The sequence below is a fragment of the Phaseolus vulgaris genome, chromosome 9 (genome assembly GCF_000499845.2).
Source record: "Phaseolus vulgaris cultivar G19833 chromosome 9, P. vulgaris v2.0, whole genome shotgun sequence".
In the NCBI taxonomy this organism is placed as follows: Eukaryota; Viridiplantae; Streptophyta; class Magnoliopsida; order Fabales; family Fabaceae; genus Phaseolus; species Phaseolus vulgaris.
This window is the reverse complement of record NC_023751.2, coordinates 20110523-20128837: the sequence shown is the minus strand read 5'-3', so window position 1 is coordinate 20128837 and position 18315 is coordinate 20110523. Positions and strand designations below refer to the sequence as shown.

The 18315-nt window shown below is 30.0% G+C and overlaps 1 protein-coding gene across 2 annotated transcripts; it reads right to left on the bottom strand.

The window, feature by feature from the left end:
• Window positions 1-11305: 11305 nt before the first annotated feature.
• LOC137820691 (ACT domain-containing protein ACR3-like) lies at window positions 11306-17990 on the bottom strand. 2 transcript variants are annotated; one of them, XM_068624880.1, is made up of 8 exons: window positions 17617-17990; window positions 14685-14792; window positions 14270-14315; window positions 14032-14146; window positions 13793-13860; window positions 12750-13361; window positions 12544-12648; window positions 11306-11712 (listed from the first exon to the last, which is right to left on the bottom strand). In XM_068624880.1, the coding sequence occupies exons 2-8, from the start codon at window positions 14753-14755 to the stop codon at window positions 11392-11394; spliced, it is 1338 nt and encodes a 445-aa protein (XP_068480981.1). In that variant the 5' UTR covers window positions 14756-14792; window positions 17617-17990; the 3' UTR covers window positions 11306-11391. The 2 variants fall into 2 exon arrangements, with proteins under 2 accessions (XP_068480981.1, XP_068480982.1); XM_068624881.1 differs by lacking the exon at window positions 11306-11712 and adding an exon at window positions 12112-12242.
• Window positions 17991-18315: the final 325 nt, after the last annotated feature.

Sequence of the window (18315 nt, the reverse complement as noted above, 5' to 3'; positions counted from 1 at the left end):
TAAATAAAAGGTTTCTTGGAAGCACTTATTTTTTTCAAGTTCAATGACAATGCATGAGTGTTTGATTGTGAAGAGAAAATATTTATTTATTCTGTGTTTGTATTTATTAGAAAACACTTGGGAGAGCAACTTGTAAAGAATCTTATGAAATAGACAAAAAAATTTTATATAAAATAATGATTAAGAAGATTAAATTATTAATAAGAGTCGTGAAAAGTGATGTGGATATTTAGAAAAAAAAGAATATGATAGGTTGTTAATAGGTGTAAGGATTTTAATATGGGGTTGAAGAGTTTGGTTGGGTGAGTTGGTATTGCGTCTGGGTAACCTTTATACAGAAGAATTGATTTGATGTAAATTTGTTTGATGTTTATCCCTAAATAATATCTTTGTGCTTTTCATTGTGGAGGTCAATCAACATTGAACAAATTTATGTGTTTGGAGACGTCCAACGTGTATCTCTCAAATTGTGACCATTCATCATTGGAATTATCTTAATCATACATTTATTAACTCTTCCTTATATTTCTACTTCTTAAAATTTAAAATAATTTCATTTTCGTTTTTAAATTTAAAATAAGATTAGAATGATTTTTTTACAATCATTTTAAATAAATTGGGTTAAAAATTATTTGCTTGATAAATTAAAATATCGACTATTTTTTTAAAATATTATTAAAGTTAAAAATACACTTAAAAAATGGATATGATTTATGTATAAATTTTTTAGATTATATAATATATAAAAGTATAAATTATATAATATGTAAAAAGTAATAATATACATGTATTTATGTTAAATAAATGTATTAAAAAATAAATTAAATTATTGAATATAAGTCATTAAAAGAAGTTGATATTAAAATATTTGATGAGAACAACATTACAAAGTTTGATTCTAGTTTCTAAATGGACAATTTTCTCTGTTGTGACCTTTATTGCAACAATAAGAATTTTTTTGGCTTGCTCTGAATTGGTTGATCCATTTCATTATGGAAACGAGTTGTAATTGGTCGTCTCGAATTTTTACGTCGCACGTGGGAGTTAGGTATGAAATTTGGCCTGGTATAAGTAGACTAATAATCCTCATTTTGAATGGGATGTAATTCAACTTGATATGTCTTTCTAATCGTGTGGAGGCTGTAAACTGGATCAATGAATGTCGTCATGTGTGAATGACAAGAGGAACAAACAACAATAATGTGACGACAGGGAAGTCGAAGAGCTTGGAAGTGGCCACAATCACACCACCAATCATTTAATCTAACTATATATGACGGAGTCGTTGACCATGTTGAGGAGTGGCTAGTTCTTGGACATCAAATTCAGAATTGTTTGCATTAAACCTTTCCACGAAGCACATAGCCGAATCTTGTTGATTTTTTCTAAGTAAGGTTATGATATCTTCTAGATAATAATGACCTACGCGTATATGATGTATATTTTGAAGGCTCGTTCAACAAACCATGTTTTTGTTTTTTCAAAAGTTGCCTTAACCAAAGCAGAAATCGACAAGGAATGAGCTCCCTTAAGCACGAAGTTAATGCATTCTGCTAGATTTGTGGTCATATGACCATACCTCTTTCCCCATCGTATGCTTGAGTCAATTTATTATTCTTCATTCACTCATCCAAAATTAACACATATTTTCAAAACAGTATGATATGTTACAAGAGACTTCACAACCTCACTATCAACATCATGCGAGTCTTCTTCTCAAGTTGAATTGTTTCAACAACAATCATTTTGTTCGCCAAGTGTTGAACCGACTCAGTTGTTCGGATATAAGGATAAACCTCACATGTCATTCCAATCGCCATTCCATCAACCACCTTTCAACTACTCAACATTTCCATCTCAACAACATTTTTTTGTTGGTCTATCAAATCCCTTTGCAACCTCTACCATGACCCCTCATCTACCTAAAATTCAATGTCATCCATTCAGTATTATCGACCAACAATGCCTTCACAGGTGTCTGGAAATCAGAGTGAGAACAATGAAGTCAAATGCACTAACGATGACATTCCACCTCCGCCCTCTCCTACCGTTCCATCCGAACAATAACCACAAGGACGACCACGAAGACAATGAAGAAGTCCACCCTGTGGCACAACTTCTCATAGATGACAACTTTTCCTACATTTCTATTTTCTAATCATGTAAAAATTGTACTTATAAATTATACAACATAATTTCATTTTTTTTAAAACAACAAAAATATTTTTAATTTTAACAATATTTAAAAAGTACTAAATATTTTACTTTTATTGCACAACCTATTTTTAATCCAACTTAATTTAAGGTAACTTTGTTTTTTTTCAAAACAAAATTTGGTTTTAATTTTTTAATATTATTTATCTGGAAAATACAAATTTTCACAATATTATTATTTACTTCATGTAATTTTAAACAATTTTTAAATTATTATTATATACATTTTTTTATTTAAAAAATATTAATTATTTAAAAAATTTCAACTAACGTTGCCAACTAAATTGACAACTTTAATTTAACTCAGAGTCCTAGTAATATAATTAGATTTTTTATCAGGACTCTATGATGCAGGTTAAGCTATTCTTGAAGCTTTTGGTAGGTTTGGAGCTCTTAGTGAGCATCTGCTCAAGTAAAGGTAAGGGAAGTTAGTTTAAATTTTCAATAGAACCCTAGGTTAGAAGATTAGGATGTGGGGGTGACGGTGACGTGGTCACCCATTCCAATTTTTTATTTGGAGGATTTCTTGTTTTGAGTCGATTGGAAATTGATTGAAATTGAAATGTGAAATGGTAGATATAGTAGATGTTGTAGAATGTATATGAGTTTGGAATTGAATGAGTTAATGAATGTATTTGAATAGTTTGTTGAATCAAGTTAAATGAAATGTTTGATGAGAATTGGTTGTTTGATTTTAAATGATTTTGATTTAGAAATCACATTTATGTATAGATTGACATAATAACTCAATGAATCAACGAGAGTCCTTGTATAATTTTGAGTAGGGACTGTCAATGTAATGTGTAGATTTTATAAATTTATGAATTGAATGAAATGTTGGATTATAATTTAAATAGGTTTATGCATAATTTTTCTGCATATCTCGCCTAATAATTCTCGCTCAAGCGAGAATAAAATGGAAAGATAGAGTGCCCTCGGGTCCCTTCTCGCTCAAGCAAGACCTAGGATGAAATTCTAGGTGCTCTCAGATTGAATTTTGCTCAAGCAAGAGGCGAGCAAATTCTCGCTCAAGTTAGACTTTCTGTTAAAAGAACTAAAAATTTTATATTTGCTTTTAAAATGTTGATTTATTTATTTCTGTATAGTTTTACTTATAAATTATGTAAACTTTTATTTTATGTATATTTAATTGAAAAATTCTTTAATTAGATATTTATATTAGTGATTGAATTGTTGTGTGTTTTGGGAATTCTAACTTTTGATATGATTTGATTGTGTGATTCAGAATATGAATTTTAATCAAGACATAGTATTTTCAAGAAAGAAAATATCGTGTTAAGATTGTTTATGATGTGCATTGACTAGAGATTTGTCTAGAAGGAGATATCCTGACTCTCCTGAGATCATGGAATCATATAGATGAAGTTATCCAGATGGTGACAGTCGAAGCAGGTTCATATGAATGAGTATATTGTTTCAAAGATAATTAACTTGATCTTTATATGAGTTAACCCTATCATACTAGGAGAGATGATATTGAGATTATTTATGCGCATAGTAGTGTGGATTTCACAGTGAGACAATATGACAGTTGCAGATCTCTGAGTCTAAGTCAACACATGAGTCTTCCGAAAGTAGAGTCAAGTGTCTATATGTTATGAGTTAGTAGAAGTCTGACATGTGAAAGATGAATTATGAATTTTAATAGACACTTTATGGTTTGAGAAATTGTATGATAGTTGATGAATTATGTTAATTAATTTGAAATTGAAATTATATAGAAATTTTTATATAGCTAACTTATTTTGTTCTTTGTTTGTATTTGTTTCTTTATCTATGATGATCGTGTTTTACACGGGGGTAGATGAGGTTGCAGGTAATAGAGTTTCTCAGTGAGCAGCTGGAGGATGAGATAACTTTAATTTAAATGTTTTGTTTTGTTTTTAAAACTTTTGTATATATATATTAAAATCCCTATGAAAGGAATATCTTTTTGAGATACAAATATGAGATAGTTGTATATATTCATATATTAATTGGATATTGACTGTTTTACTTTTATTTTATTATATATGTGTAAAAATTAGGGATGTTACAATTACCTTAATTTTACAAAAAAAATATAATTTCATTTTTTTATATGGGATATGGTTTAGACAAATGTAGAAAGGATATATTCTCCATCTCTTGTCATTATGATAGAAAAATATGTAAACAAACAAACCAAACATAATAAGATCTCACTTAACAAATCATTTTAAACAATTTTAATAATTAAAATGCATATTATTACAGTTTAAAAATTATCTAATATTGCAAACAAAGTAAAACTAACTAGTTACTAAATATTTGGAGAATATATAATGTCCATTGTTATTATATATATCATATAGTATGTAACAATAAATTTGGATTCTAAAATAATTGAAAATTTTAAAATATATTAATGTTTTTATCAATAAATAGTAATTTTAATTAATGAAATACATAAGATATTTCAATCTATGTACAAAATCAAGTCTATTTACATATGAACCTGCAACATGAACAAGTGTGTGAACCATACCAATATACCCAACCAAAATACCATTTTGGAAAAGAGTAGGGTTTTCTAACAATCCTAAAAATGTTAATGTTAAATTGTTATAAAAATAATTTTAATACATGCAATGCATATTTCCTTCATTCAAGAATAAGTAACACATTAAGGTGTTTCTCGTATAATATATGATCTAGTAATCACGCTCAAATAAATTTCCTTGAGCCTCTGTTTTAATTGGAATTTTTTACTTGCTATTGGGAGACGAGATTGGTGTTGTATGTAATTCATTTGTGGAGGTAGGAGGAAAATTGATAAATTAAAGTACATTTACCAATTTACCCTCAATGTTTAACGCTATAGTTAGGGCAGTCATATTAGTCATAAACAGTTAACAAATAACCTTTTCTTTCACATGCCAACACATGCATCCCTCGAAATGATCTTCTGTCCCGTATTTATAATCCTTCATGAATTTATTTCAAAAATTGAATCATGATAGGGAATATTACCATATGTATAACTTTATTGACTATCATAACCATATGGAATTTGATACCTTTGAAACATAATGTGTGAGGTTGAATTATGTGTATATCCATACCCGATGTAGTCAAACATTAGGCCTTCACCCAAATGATTTCATGTAACTTTTTATTAAAATTTTGATTATGTGCATGTTATATTTTTCTGCATAAACTATCAACTTAATATTATAACATATATAGCTTCTAATTCTAATATAATGTAATATAATATATGTATTCAAATGATGTTTGATTTAACAAATTACATAATTTTATATTGTTTTTATGTGTAACTTATTTTTTTTACATATAAACTAATATTTAACAACATTATGGCATTTTTTATTTGTTGAAGTTCTCAAGCAATGTCATAGTTGTCTTCAAAACATAAGCGACAAAGAGGTCCACTACAACAAAAGTGTAAAGAACTTATGCATGGTGATAATTCATCGTCTCCTTTAAATTTGATTTTCAACTTCTATTAGACCACCCATGTTATTTTTGCAACAAAAGACCAATAAAGAATTACTATGGTGATTTTGAGACGAAAATGATTGTCAAACCGAAGGTTATGAATTTTTCATTTTTTTGTTATGGCTATAGATTTCAATTTACTTAATAGATAATTTGAGAAAATTTCTATCATGGGGAGGTAGGTGGTATAAAGACCTCATCAGACTCTTTTACAAAAATTTGAGACTTTTGGACACAAAAAATTTGGTTGAGGTCTTGAAGAAGAAGACTAAAATAAAGTTTGATAATTGAGTATATGTTTCCAACTTGAAATACGAGGGACATAAGTTCGATTTAAATGAAATCCCTAGCACATCAACTATGACAGGGATCGAGCTTTGTTTAAAATGATAAGACCAGAGCTTCACGCTGCAAGAATGTCGAAAGTGTAACCATTGAGGACAAATTACTACATTACATGTATGTTCATATTCTAAGTCTTCATGATAGTAATTATGCACGTACAACTTATACATAAGAATATATTCATGATGTGGGAAGTAAAACATAATACTACCATTAATTGACCACATCATATCGTTCAATATATGCCAAAGTGCAAGACAAATGACATGCCCCTATCTTATGACTCGTATTTTCATGCATGTGAGTTTCAATTTTACTTTGGAGGTCAAATGCAATATAGTCAACATGTCCAAGGTCACCATGTCAAACCTCCAAATCCAAATGACCTTGATGAAAAAGACCTCGTAAATGGAGATAAATATTTTGACCTTAAAACACATTAACCTCATGTTTCACGAGAACACATTAAACACACACTTAATTTAAAAAATAAAAATAATTTAATTAGTCTAAAGTAAATTTTAAAATTATTTTTTTAGATTTTTTTTAAGTGGACCAAATGATATTATTCTAAATTGATATAAAAATTATCATCCAGTTAAAATTTATGCATATTTTTTTTTGCATCTTAATCAGTCATGTCAGGATAGACAGAAAAAAAAACCATTCGTTTTGACATTTTTAATCATGAAATATTATTATAATAGAAATAATTTTACTTTATAATAAATAAAATTTATTTTAAGTATAATTTTCAAAATAATTATTATAAAGAATTCAATAAAAAATTCGAACTAATGTTATTATACCAGACAGGAAGTGATAACAAGTTGCATTTTTGTCTCCTTTCAATCATGCCAATAAACAATACCATTTAAATGAATGACTCAATCATAGATATCTTTTAGCTCTTTTTTCTTTCAATCATCTCTCATACATTTTATCAAAATTTCCTATTTTTTTTAATTTTTAAACATTTACTTAAATTATTAAAGAAATATATAACAAATATACTAAAAATAGGTAAAAAATTAATTTTATTATTTGAAATATCACAAAATAAATATTAAATTACAATATGTTTTAAAAAGAAAAAGATCATCCACAAACAAGAAAATAGAGTAAGTGAGCAGTTTTAAAAATTTCAATAAATCTTTTAAATAAAATAAATTTCATTCACAAATATATTAATCATTATACATCCTTCATTATCTAAAATCATCATTCACAAACAGTCAAGTGTCTACCATTATCTCAATTTCCATCTCATCCATTACAAAAAATCTATTAACATCAATACATAGACATTTGACTCTACTTTTGGAACACTCGTGTACTAAAATTAACATTAAGAAACCTGCATCAGTCAATATCTCATAATCTCATATGACAAGTTAAATTCATATGATATGTTCTTATCAGTTCTTTCAAACCTCAGACTTAGTCTTATGAACCTCTTTTGACTCTCATCAACTAAATAACTTCATTCACAGGACACTCACAAATCAATATACCAAAATAACAATCTCGACATAATATTTCCTTTCTTGAAAATATTATGTCTTGATCACACTTTCACATCACTCCATACTTCATGTAACACATTAATACACCATTCAATCACATCACATTTGAACTTTCTAAAACAATTCAAATATATCACAAAATTCACTTAAACACATAACTAATTACATTTAATCATATTTTAAAATAAAAAATTAAATTTGCACTTAAAAACAATAAACAAATAATAAACAAGGCTCTCAAAAGCAAAAATAAAATTTAAGTTTTTTTACTCTAGTTGGAATGAAAATTATCTCGCTTGAGCGATAATGAATCTCGCCCAAGTGAAAACCTCTCGCTTGAGCTAGATTAAACCAGAAAACAACCTAAAATTCACCTCATTTTCACTTGAGCGAGATTCCCTCTCGTTTGGACGAAAATGGGTCTCGCTTGAGCAAAATTTCTTCTTGCTTGAGCGAAAATAAATTCGCAATGTCTAAAGCTAGCTTAAGCAAGGAGGTCTCGCTTAAGAGAAAATATTTCACTTGAGTGAGATATGCAGAAAAATCTGCATAAAACCTGATTTAAACATATTTTTTACATTTTAATTACATTATAATACATCTCAAATCATTCATACAACCATACTAACAATTACAATATCAAACAAAACATATTCAATCAATCATTCACAACAAAATCAACTGATACAATACCAATTACACATGATCAACCAGTTCAAAATTTAAGTTTAATCAAAATACTACTTTTACTCAAAATCAAACATCCCCGCAAGAAGGTTTAAGACTGGTGAGCACATCATCCTCACATCCAGATCTTTTAATCTAGGATTCCAATTAAAATAAAGTTAGTTTTCTTTACTTAACTTTGAACAGTTATGCTAAAAAAAACTCTTTTCCTACATGATAGAAATAGTCAAAAGGTAGCTTAACCTATATCCCAAAAGTATTGATAAGAATCCAAACATATTACCAGAAATTTGAACTAGCATGAACTAATCCAAAATTCTAAACGTCCCATTTAAAGCATATACTAAACATAATCTAACCATTATCAAATAATAATCTTACTTCACACAGTGTAATTATTTGAAACGAATATTTAAATAAATTGAAAAGGGTTTGGGAGTGTGAGGTCTTATTGTTTTGATTATTATTATTATTCTTATTGAATACGAGTTGTTGCAGCTTTCGGCAATTTGTCTTATGTGCATAGCTTTAATCCATGCATTGTAAAGCTTACTTTATCTTCAAAACGTCTTTGCAAAGGAAAACCATGAATTCCTTTGGAACGAGGAATTTGTAGCATTACTGAATCTTGCACAGGTTTTCGTCTCAGTGCATTCCATCATAACATATCATATCATATCATATCATATCTATGTATAAAAAAAGAAGGCTACGAGAGGTGGATAGACACTATATCTCAAATATTTCAACTTTCAAAATTCAGGAAAATAATCATTGCACACCATGGGGATTCATTCAAGGCTTCATATTTTTGTGTGTGAATAATATATATGTAATAATTTCACTTTTTATTTATTTTAAATGCTCATATAAAATAAATTATTGCTTTTGCAAAGCTTAAAAAAATAACATTTATATAAAATATTTTTATTTATTTTAAATGCTCATATATAAAAAAATATTGCTTTTACAAATCTTAAAAAAATAACATTTATATAAAACATTATGAAAAAATGTTTGTAGCTATGATATTAAGAAATTAATTTTTATTTATATATTATAAGATATTTTTTTATTTCTATGCATGTGAGATCTCCAACACGCTATTCTTATATGAAGACTTACCAACTGGTTTGTGAAATTTAGTTAAATTATATTTATAAGTGATTTCATAACAGGTAACACGTTAAACATAATAAACTCTCATTAAGATAAGTTTTCAATGAATCTTACATCATATTAATACATAAACGTTAAGCTCAACTTAACCTTATATAACATGTTCATAAAGTGAGATTTCTAGTCACTTATAATATGAGATGTTTGTATATATATGAGATATCTTTTTATATATATATATATATAATATTATTATATCCAATATTAGTTAGTTGATTGTATGTTTATAATGTGCACCAAGTTTAAGATGTTAGAAATTTAATAATATAAAAACATGTTTATTTCTTACAATATTTCCCACACAACTTTGATACGGTGGTGAAGCTAAATTTTATAACTATGGCTCAGACTTCAGATATGAAGTAAAGGAAAAGTATATGAGTATTTTGTTGAAGATGAATATATATTAATTCCATTTCAAGTCATATTCTTGGTGATACTTTTCCTTTTAGGCTATCTTTCTTTTACACTCTTTCTTCTTATACCTTTTTAAAATTCAATCTTTGTAAAATATTATATACTTTTTCAATGTCTATTGCTTGTATTAATAATATAAGCCATGATCTTACGTGCAGAAGCGGGTATTACCACTTGCTATGGGTTTGGGCCAAGTTATTACCCGTTTCAACTAGGCCCTTTGTACTGTTAGCCCAATAGACTTCTTCATAGAGTCCAGAATAGCCCAACTTAATCAAGGGAACCCCAACATGACATGGGGCAATCAATCTCTTTAATTATCATTTTTTACAAAATACACACTTTAAACTTTAATGTCGTTTAATTAATATTAAATTTTAATATTTTTAAAATAAGTATGTTAAACATAATTTTGTCTCCCCTCTTTATATGGGCACCTAAATTTTAATGCTCCCTCATTATAATAAACATTTTCACATATTAAATTGTGTCCGATAAAGACTTTTTTTTATTGTTTTCTTTCATTTTCTATTTTTTGGATAAATTCATATTATTTATTATATGAAAAATAATTATAACAAAAAAAATTATTGAATAATTTTTATTTAATATAAATAAATTATTTAGATTCCTTTCTCACTAATAAATTTATTCCAACTTTGACAGAATGAGCTATCTGTAAAGAGAATAAAATTTGAAGATTTATTCTTCATACAACTAATGAAGGGTAGGGTAAGGCACAAAGCAGAATTTAGAATTGAGAGTTTGAACACGATGATAAAACATCTCTCAAGCCTTTGTTTTTAGTTTCTAAAAACTTAATTTAACTTCAAAACTCAATATTTTATATTAGAAATAGATGGGTGAGAAGTCTGAAACTGTTTTATTGGAAAGCACGTTTTAAAACAAAACAAAAAAGTGTTTGTTTCAAGTGCAATATTCATTAACAAGAATCATTCCCCAAAAGGAAAAGATTACTTTAACAGAAAAAAAGATATAGTTATAGTAGAAAATAATTTTCATTTCAATGAAAATGTTAGATACTCCTTTTTTATCATAAAAATAGAAATAATACTAATGTAAATATTTCATAATCCTAGGAATGAGCAATAGTAAAAGTGTTTTTTTTTTCAAAACTTGTACTTTGAATATGGTAGTGATATTCTAAATCTTTTTTCTAATATGATTTTTGATACCTTGAATTGAAACAAGCAAAACCAAAAAACGTTTGTTTCAATCTTATAACAAAATGTAAGAAACAAGTCATTTTTTCCCACAAAAGCAAACTCAAAACACATGGCAGAATAAAATCAAAGTCCCAATACCTTGACGCTCTCACAAGTGATACAGAAAATGCGGAAGGCGGAATAATATCAATAATGCATTGTTCTGAATTGTGATACTAATAATAGGTCAAAGTCCAAACACAGCCAATGTTTGAGACACAAACAACTTTATTCTTCTATACATCGTGTTGTGTCTTTTACAAAAGCATTCAGAATGATTAATGCAATATTGTTTATCAGGTCAAGAACCTTTCTAACAAGTTACCAAAGAAGAAACTAGTTTTAGCCCACCCTCGAGTCTCTGGCACTTTAGCATTGGTTGGCACTCTCTTCACATAAACCATCATTGTCTTACCTATTTCTTTACCAAGTGCTTCCATAGTTTTCATGTCCACTGGGTTCCCTGATGCATCCCTCACGTAGAACACATTCAATGCTTGCTCCCCTCTGGTTGATACACCTGCCCTACACACTGTCAACCCATTCTCTCGTAGAATCCTTGTTACTTCCGACAGCAAACCAACTCTATCCTTTGCACACAGCTCAAGGCTCACACCCTGTTGTTCACAACCAAGAGTAAGACTTCAGGTATATTCCCTGTTCCTTAAAAACTACTTAACATTATGACCAAAATGACAACATACTTACACTGAATTTCTTTTACAATATCATCTAATTATTGAGTATGATAAGATGACTAACTTTTTACGAAAGTTACTTTATATTTATGATAATTTCTAATTGGTCAACGACAATGTAAAAATATCTACACTGATAGTATATATGATAATTGAACTCGTGATAATCTGCATGCCCAGAACAGCACTGTTATTCTGTTTGTCATGCTTAATTTGAATATGATTGAAAAGAAAGTAAGTAAGAACAAAAGTCGTTCTTTAAGTGAATTTTTATGTTTTTAAGATGTAGGGAAGTGAATGATATTACATGGAGCATATAGATTCTTAAGCTCTATTGAAGGCAAAAGATCCCATCATCGTCACTAGTGGACATATGATAGTCAGATACAATCTGAGTGAAACTTAGCCTCATGTATTTGCCATACCAGTGCAGCAATACAAGTAGATAGCTGCAGATGCAAAATGTATTAATTCTGTTAAATTCAGAAAACATTCTACTGTACAATCACAAACACTAGAATAATAGAAAAGCTTCTCCTAAAAATTATGTACTTTACTGACTAATATATATAGTTAAAATAGAGATTACAAGAAAACTTCCAAACAAAACCAAAATCCTTCGTATAGCATGGGACACTTACTGGAAGAGGAGATTTGACAATCAGAAGTTCATCCATCTATTTGTTCTGTTTTTCTTTTTTTGCAGTAGCTCAACAAGAATATAGAAATAAATTCAGGTGTGAAAGTTACCTCGCTTACTCTTCTTCGAATAGCAGCTTCAATGCATTGGATGACCCTTTCTTTCTCTCCTTCAGTGTCAAGTGTGCATCCATCCACATGTCGAATAAAATACTCCTAAAGTACAACATCAACTAACTCTTTAGTTTACACTTCTCTCTAGAGTCTCACTACTTCTAGTGTATAAACATGCAGAATAGAATACCGATGTAATATACCTGGGATGCATAAGGGCCATCTGATGAGACTGTGGCATGGAAAACAACATATTGCATATCAGTAAGAGTGCAAACAATGTCAAACATGAGTTTTGCCCGATCCTTGCACTTGACTGTGACCACCGAGTACCCTTTCTCCTCACAACGTTCTATAGTGATTTTAGGCCTGAAAGAGAGAGGACAATTAACGTCTCTTGCTGCTCTATAACTTTCATAATCCCGATCAGCAAACAACATTTGGTGAAGCCGCCGATCCATGTGGGTGAAACCCATGGAGAAATTAGTCCTAGCAACTTTCTCACCATCACATCCTCGTAAGATGTTGTTGAGCTGCTCCTCCATTAGAGATAATCTGTTTGGCTCATCCACAGCTCGGTTTGTAGCATCATTGACATAAAGAACGCAAGCAATTCGCCTGTTATGAGTCCACACTTCTGCTGCAAAAACATTAAAACGGAGGTTGGCAAGAACAGCTGAAATCTCAGACAAGAGACCAGGGCGGTCTCTGCCAATTAGTTCAATGGCTGTATGATCACCAACAGAATGCACTCCAACCCTTTTGCTTGGCAAAATTTTCACCCCTTCTTTGCTCTGGCTCTTTGGTCCTAGAGCCTATTGTAAGAAAAACTGTTATCAAGTAGCTCTTAGTATTTGATATGCATTATTATACAGGTGTTATACTGCTACGCAGTTATATGGAAATGATAGACTGAGCTGATTGGTGGCTTCCGTCAAGGGAATCTGATCACTGGTTTCTTACTTTCTTCGACATTTATGAGTAATATCTCTACGACGTATCTGATTTATTCTACAGTCATGGTCCTTTATGGAACGAAAAAAACGAACTCTATCAATCATGTCTGTTTTCTGAGATAAAGTTTACTGTTTAAAACTTTCTCCCAGATTAAGTTTATTTGTATATGTTGAGAGTGTAGCGCTACTTCAATTTTTACCAATAACTTAAGTCTTTCACGTTGTGATTAGGTATATTTAATATAAAAATGATATCAGATTAATGAGTCAAGAAAAAGGTTGATAGTTACCTTTTCAATGAAGTCGATGGTTTTGCTATCTGTTATCTTTCTTCCTTGCTGATCCGTAACATGAAACACTGCATTTCATTAGGCAAACAAGTTAGCTGCTTGAACATTTGATTAAGGTAGAGAGGACTTGGACACATGTTAGCATGAAATACTATGTTGTTTGTCTAAAACTCATTTTATTAACAATGTTAGCATGAAATAAAAGGTGGTTATTAATGCTCAATTTAGTCACAACATACCATCCATAAACCAACCGCCGTCAGAAGATATATAAGCTTTGGTAATTATGAAGTCAAGGTCGGTCAAGATTTGCACGACTTCCAGCAGAATTCCAGGTTTGTTAACACTATCAACCTGTAATTTTTTTATTTTTTATTTAATGGGGAGAGGATAATAAAAATCCGTTCGTAGAGGACAACATTATGGTTACATTGCATTCAGGGAAAAATAGTCACAGTTTATTTTTTAAAATTTTACCTTGATCAGTGTACAGTCATGACAACTGGCATTGTCCACAGAGACCCTGCAAAGTTGTAAACAGAGTTCATCATCAACCAGTCATTTCTTTAAGGGTTCTATAAAGTCATACCGGTGATGAGCTCTTTAATCCATTATCGATATCTCTCTTTTTTGACAAAAGCAAGTGAGGAATTAAAGCAGCTTTTTAAACTTATATTTTGTTCCATTCTTGTTTAGTAAGGCCAAGTAAATGCAGTTAAGTGACACTTAGGGAATTTTTCTTTTGATAAATGATTAAATATCCATGAAATTTAACTCTAGAATTGATTTTATTTTCATTATGATCAGTGATCCCATTCCTTTATTTAAAGATTAGTTAATTTGCTGACCATTTAAAAGGAAACTTGTAATCCCAGATAATAATTTAGCAAACCTTGGAGGGTTCATTCTATTGCTGAAGTTCTCATACTCGGGATCAAAATATGGCCAACAAACTTTAGCCATTTAATCAACTTCTCCCGTCAATGTGTGCTTTGTTTTCCTGCATGAGCATGGGAAATATGCAGATAAAAAAGTGTACATCAATAACAAAAGTAAATTATTTTAGAAGGAGACAACAGTTTGTCAGTTACAAGCATATTTTTCTATTTAATAGTTTTCACACGAGTAAGTATTCAATGACGCCTTTGTTTAATATCACAGTCACACTTTACCTCATTCAAGCAACCCCTAGGTAGTATTTACGATTTTGAACTTTTGGTGCAGTGAGAAGGAGCATTATTCAAGGTAAAATTTCTACATAGCAGTACGAATATGTGTTTATAGGAAAAAGAGGGGTTTAGGAATAACAGTGGTCAATTTCTGTTTCTGTTGGTCAAAGATCTTCCAATATAATAGAAAACATTTCTACACTGGTTATTCTTGATTCTTATTATATCGGACTGAAACTCTCCCTCTCTTATGTTGTGGGTGTCAAACAGTGTAAGGAAGTAAGTTGATCAGTAGAATGCTTCAGTCACTCACTGACTCACCACTTCAAGCATCCCTCCTTGGTTCTTTCCCTACTAAAGAATCTACGATTCAGCCTTCTCGTGACCTTTGAACATGATTTTTGGAATAAGGTAAATGCTGACTGTTCCATGTGCATTGTTTTAGCAAAAGTTGGGAGAGTGAGATCAGAATAAAGAGTCAACAACAAGAATGCCTGGAGAATCACGCCATCAGCAAAAGGATTTAACTTTTTTTTTTCTTTTGAGCACACCCGAAAAGCACTTTGCTTTACAAACTTCTCCACTAAGTTGGTTTGGACTATGTAGATAGTAGTTGAATGAATCTGATCATTTTTTAAGTTTTCTTATCATAATTTTTTTCCCATTTGATACAGATTCGTCTCATTCCAGAATCATTCTGTTCCACCGACTTTCATGAAATGCAAGGAAAAGAAATATAACTTGTATGTTTTTGGGGGCAAACAAAACAGATATAATCAATATACCGAAACGGTTATAGAAAAATAAAAAGAAAGGTCATATATTTAGCTCATTCTTTACCACAACCAAAGTCCCTCTTAAAACATACACATAACATTGAAATGTTTTGAGAAGAGTTTCAACTTTCAAACGAAATTAATATTTAATTTCCAGAAGAACCCATTTTGTGATGTGGTGCTCAAAGGTAGCTTACGCTTTGGTTAGTAACAAAGATAGATTCTTGAGCCAAAAAAGCAAAAACCATATGAATGTGACATAAAGATTTGATTCCAATTACAACCAGAATACTAATTTTTATTTTGCTTTCCTTGTGATTTCACTCATCCCACACCGTACCATGCCAAATTGCCATCACCATATAATCTAAAATTATCACAAAATCTGGAAAGGTCCCCGCAATCCCAACTTGACGATGACTCTAACCAACGACATATTCTAAAATTATGAATTAAGAATATAACTGGTTGAGACATATAATTTTTTTTCACAGAAAAATATAATTAGATAAAGGATAAAATAAATAGGCTAAAATTTATTGATGCATTTCTGTTCCTCCTTTTAGCAATATGTTAGAGAGTCTTGCAGGTGGTGAGATGAGAAATTGGCTTCCCCAAGAAAGAGTTAAGACAAAGCTATCATTCAAGTTACAAGTTGGGTAATACCCGAGAGAATGAACTCCTTTCGAACATGGATAGAATAATTTTGCAAACCACATCATGACGCTTAACTTTTCGAATATAGAAGCCAAAACAACCTCCAAATCAAGCATAAAACGTCACATGTACCATAATTTCCAACTTGTTCAAAATTTATGTTCAGTTCAGAAATTTATTTTTAAATGTATTGTTAAAAGCGAAGGAAGACTTTAATGAAATAATAATATAAAGTTTAATAGCTCGTTTAGTTGCATAGGAATACAAACTTTATTTTTTTATACTTTAAAAAAAATCATTTTTGTGTTGGTGCAAATCATTTTAATCTCTTTTAGTTTTTATCAATACTATTTTTAACTTTTTTCAGTCTTTATTGCCTAAATTCACAAAAGGCTAAAAGATTCTCACTATTAACATCCCACTTAGATAGGATTCGGTTTCTGTAACAAGAAATCTGTATTCCATCACAAAAACTCGTGGAGTCAATCACTGTTAGAATATTGCAAACAAGACTAATATTTGATAAAGAGAACAGGGAAGAATCCGTTACACGACAACCACAAAAATATAGAATAAATAAAAAAATTGCTTGACCATAACAGTTAATATAAAATGGTAAAACTTAGTTTTAATTATATTCTTCCGTTAAAATAAGTTTGCGTCATATAATAAGAAAAGTTAGTTTTAATTCCATGATATCACGATAAAAGTTTGTGTTTAATATAGTCTAAATTGCCGATATGAAATTTCAGTTTTAATTATAATTAAAAAGAATAAAGAATACCACCAAAAGATATAAAGAATTGCTTCTAAGCTTTGTCGGTAAAAAAAAAAGAAAAAAAAATAGACACAGAACAGAGACCACAAACTCTCAAATCGATGTCCTGTATCCACTAATTGATTTCGGCATATTTTACTCGGCGAACAGAAGCATAACAGAAAGACACTAGAGTAGCTTCTTTATTTTTTCCACTATATAACACTATTATATTGTCAACAGAAACGGCGACGCATAGCAACTACAGTGCAGCCTCCATATCTCAACCCCCAACTTAGCCAACCAAAGAAAACACAGAGGAGTTCTTGAAATCAACGGTGATTAATCAATATGAATAAGAACTCGTGAAGAAGGTGATTAGAGAAAGATTAGCATATTCATTGTATAATACTATAGCTACTACTTCCTTAGACGACACAGTTGAGACATGAAAAACATACATACCTTAATTGTTGCGAAGAGAGTTGTCCCAATATTCCAACACAAGGGAAAAACCTTGAAGCTCCCAAATTGTCACATGAGAACGCCAATCTGAGTAGATATATAGATAGAGAGAGAGTGAGAGAGAGAGAAGAGAGAGAAAGCTTTGTGTGTGTTCTTGGTGTATGCTTTCGACGTTGGAATACCACTCGATTCAAAACTCTCTCTCTCTCTCTCTCTCAAAGCAAATGGAAAGGCTCCGAAGTGGCGTTGGCAGAGGTTCTGGGAAGTGGGAGCCCATTAAATATAAAGATTAATAAAATAATGAATCGTTAAGCAAATAAACTTTAACTTTTATTCTTAAAATCACCCTTCGTGGAATCATCTTTAATTTAATCAATTTCTAAATTCCGATTCCGGATACGCTTTTATATACTGCCCATAATGCTAATTTTGGACTCCCCTATTTCTTCTTATCTACTTGTAATACGTACAAAATTAAAGTTTGGTGAATTCAAAAATATAAATAAATTTTAATTATTTAATTATATTGTTTTAAAAATATTCTTATTTCTGATTACTTTATGTATTCTTTTCATCAAATTTTAATCAAACTATTTTGAGAAAAAAAATTAAATAAATAACTGCTTTAGATGAGTTTAGTTAATGTAAACATTAGTTAGTTTTTCTTATAATATGATCCATCACCAAATAAATATTTTT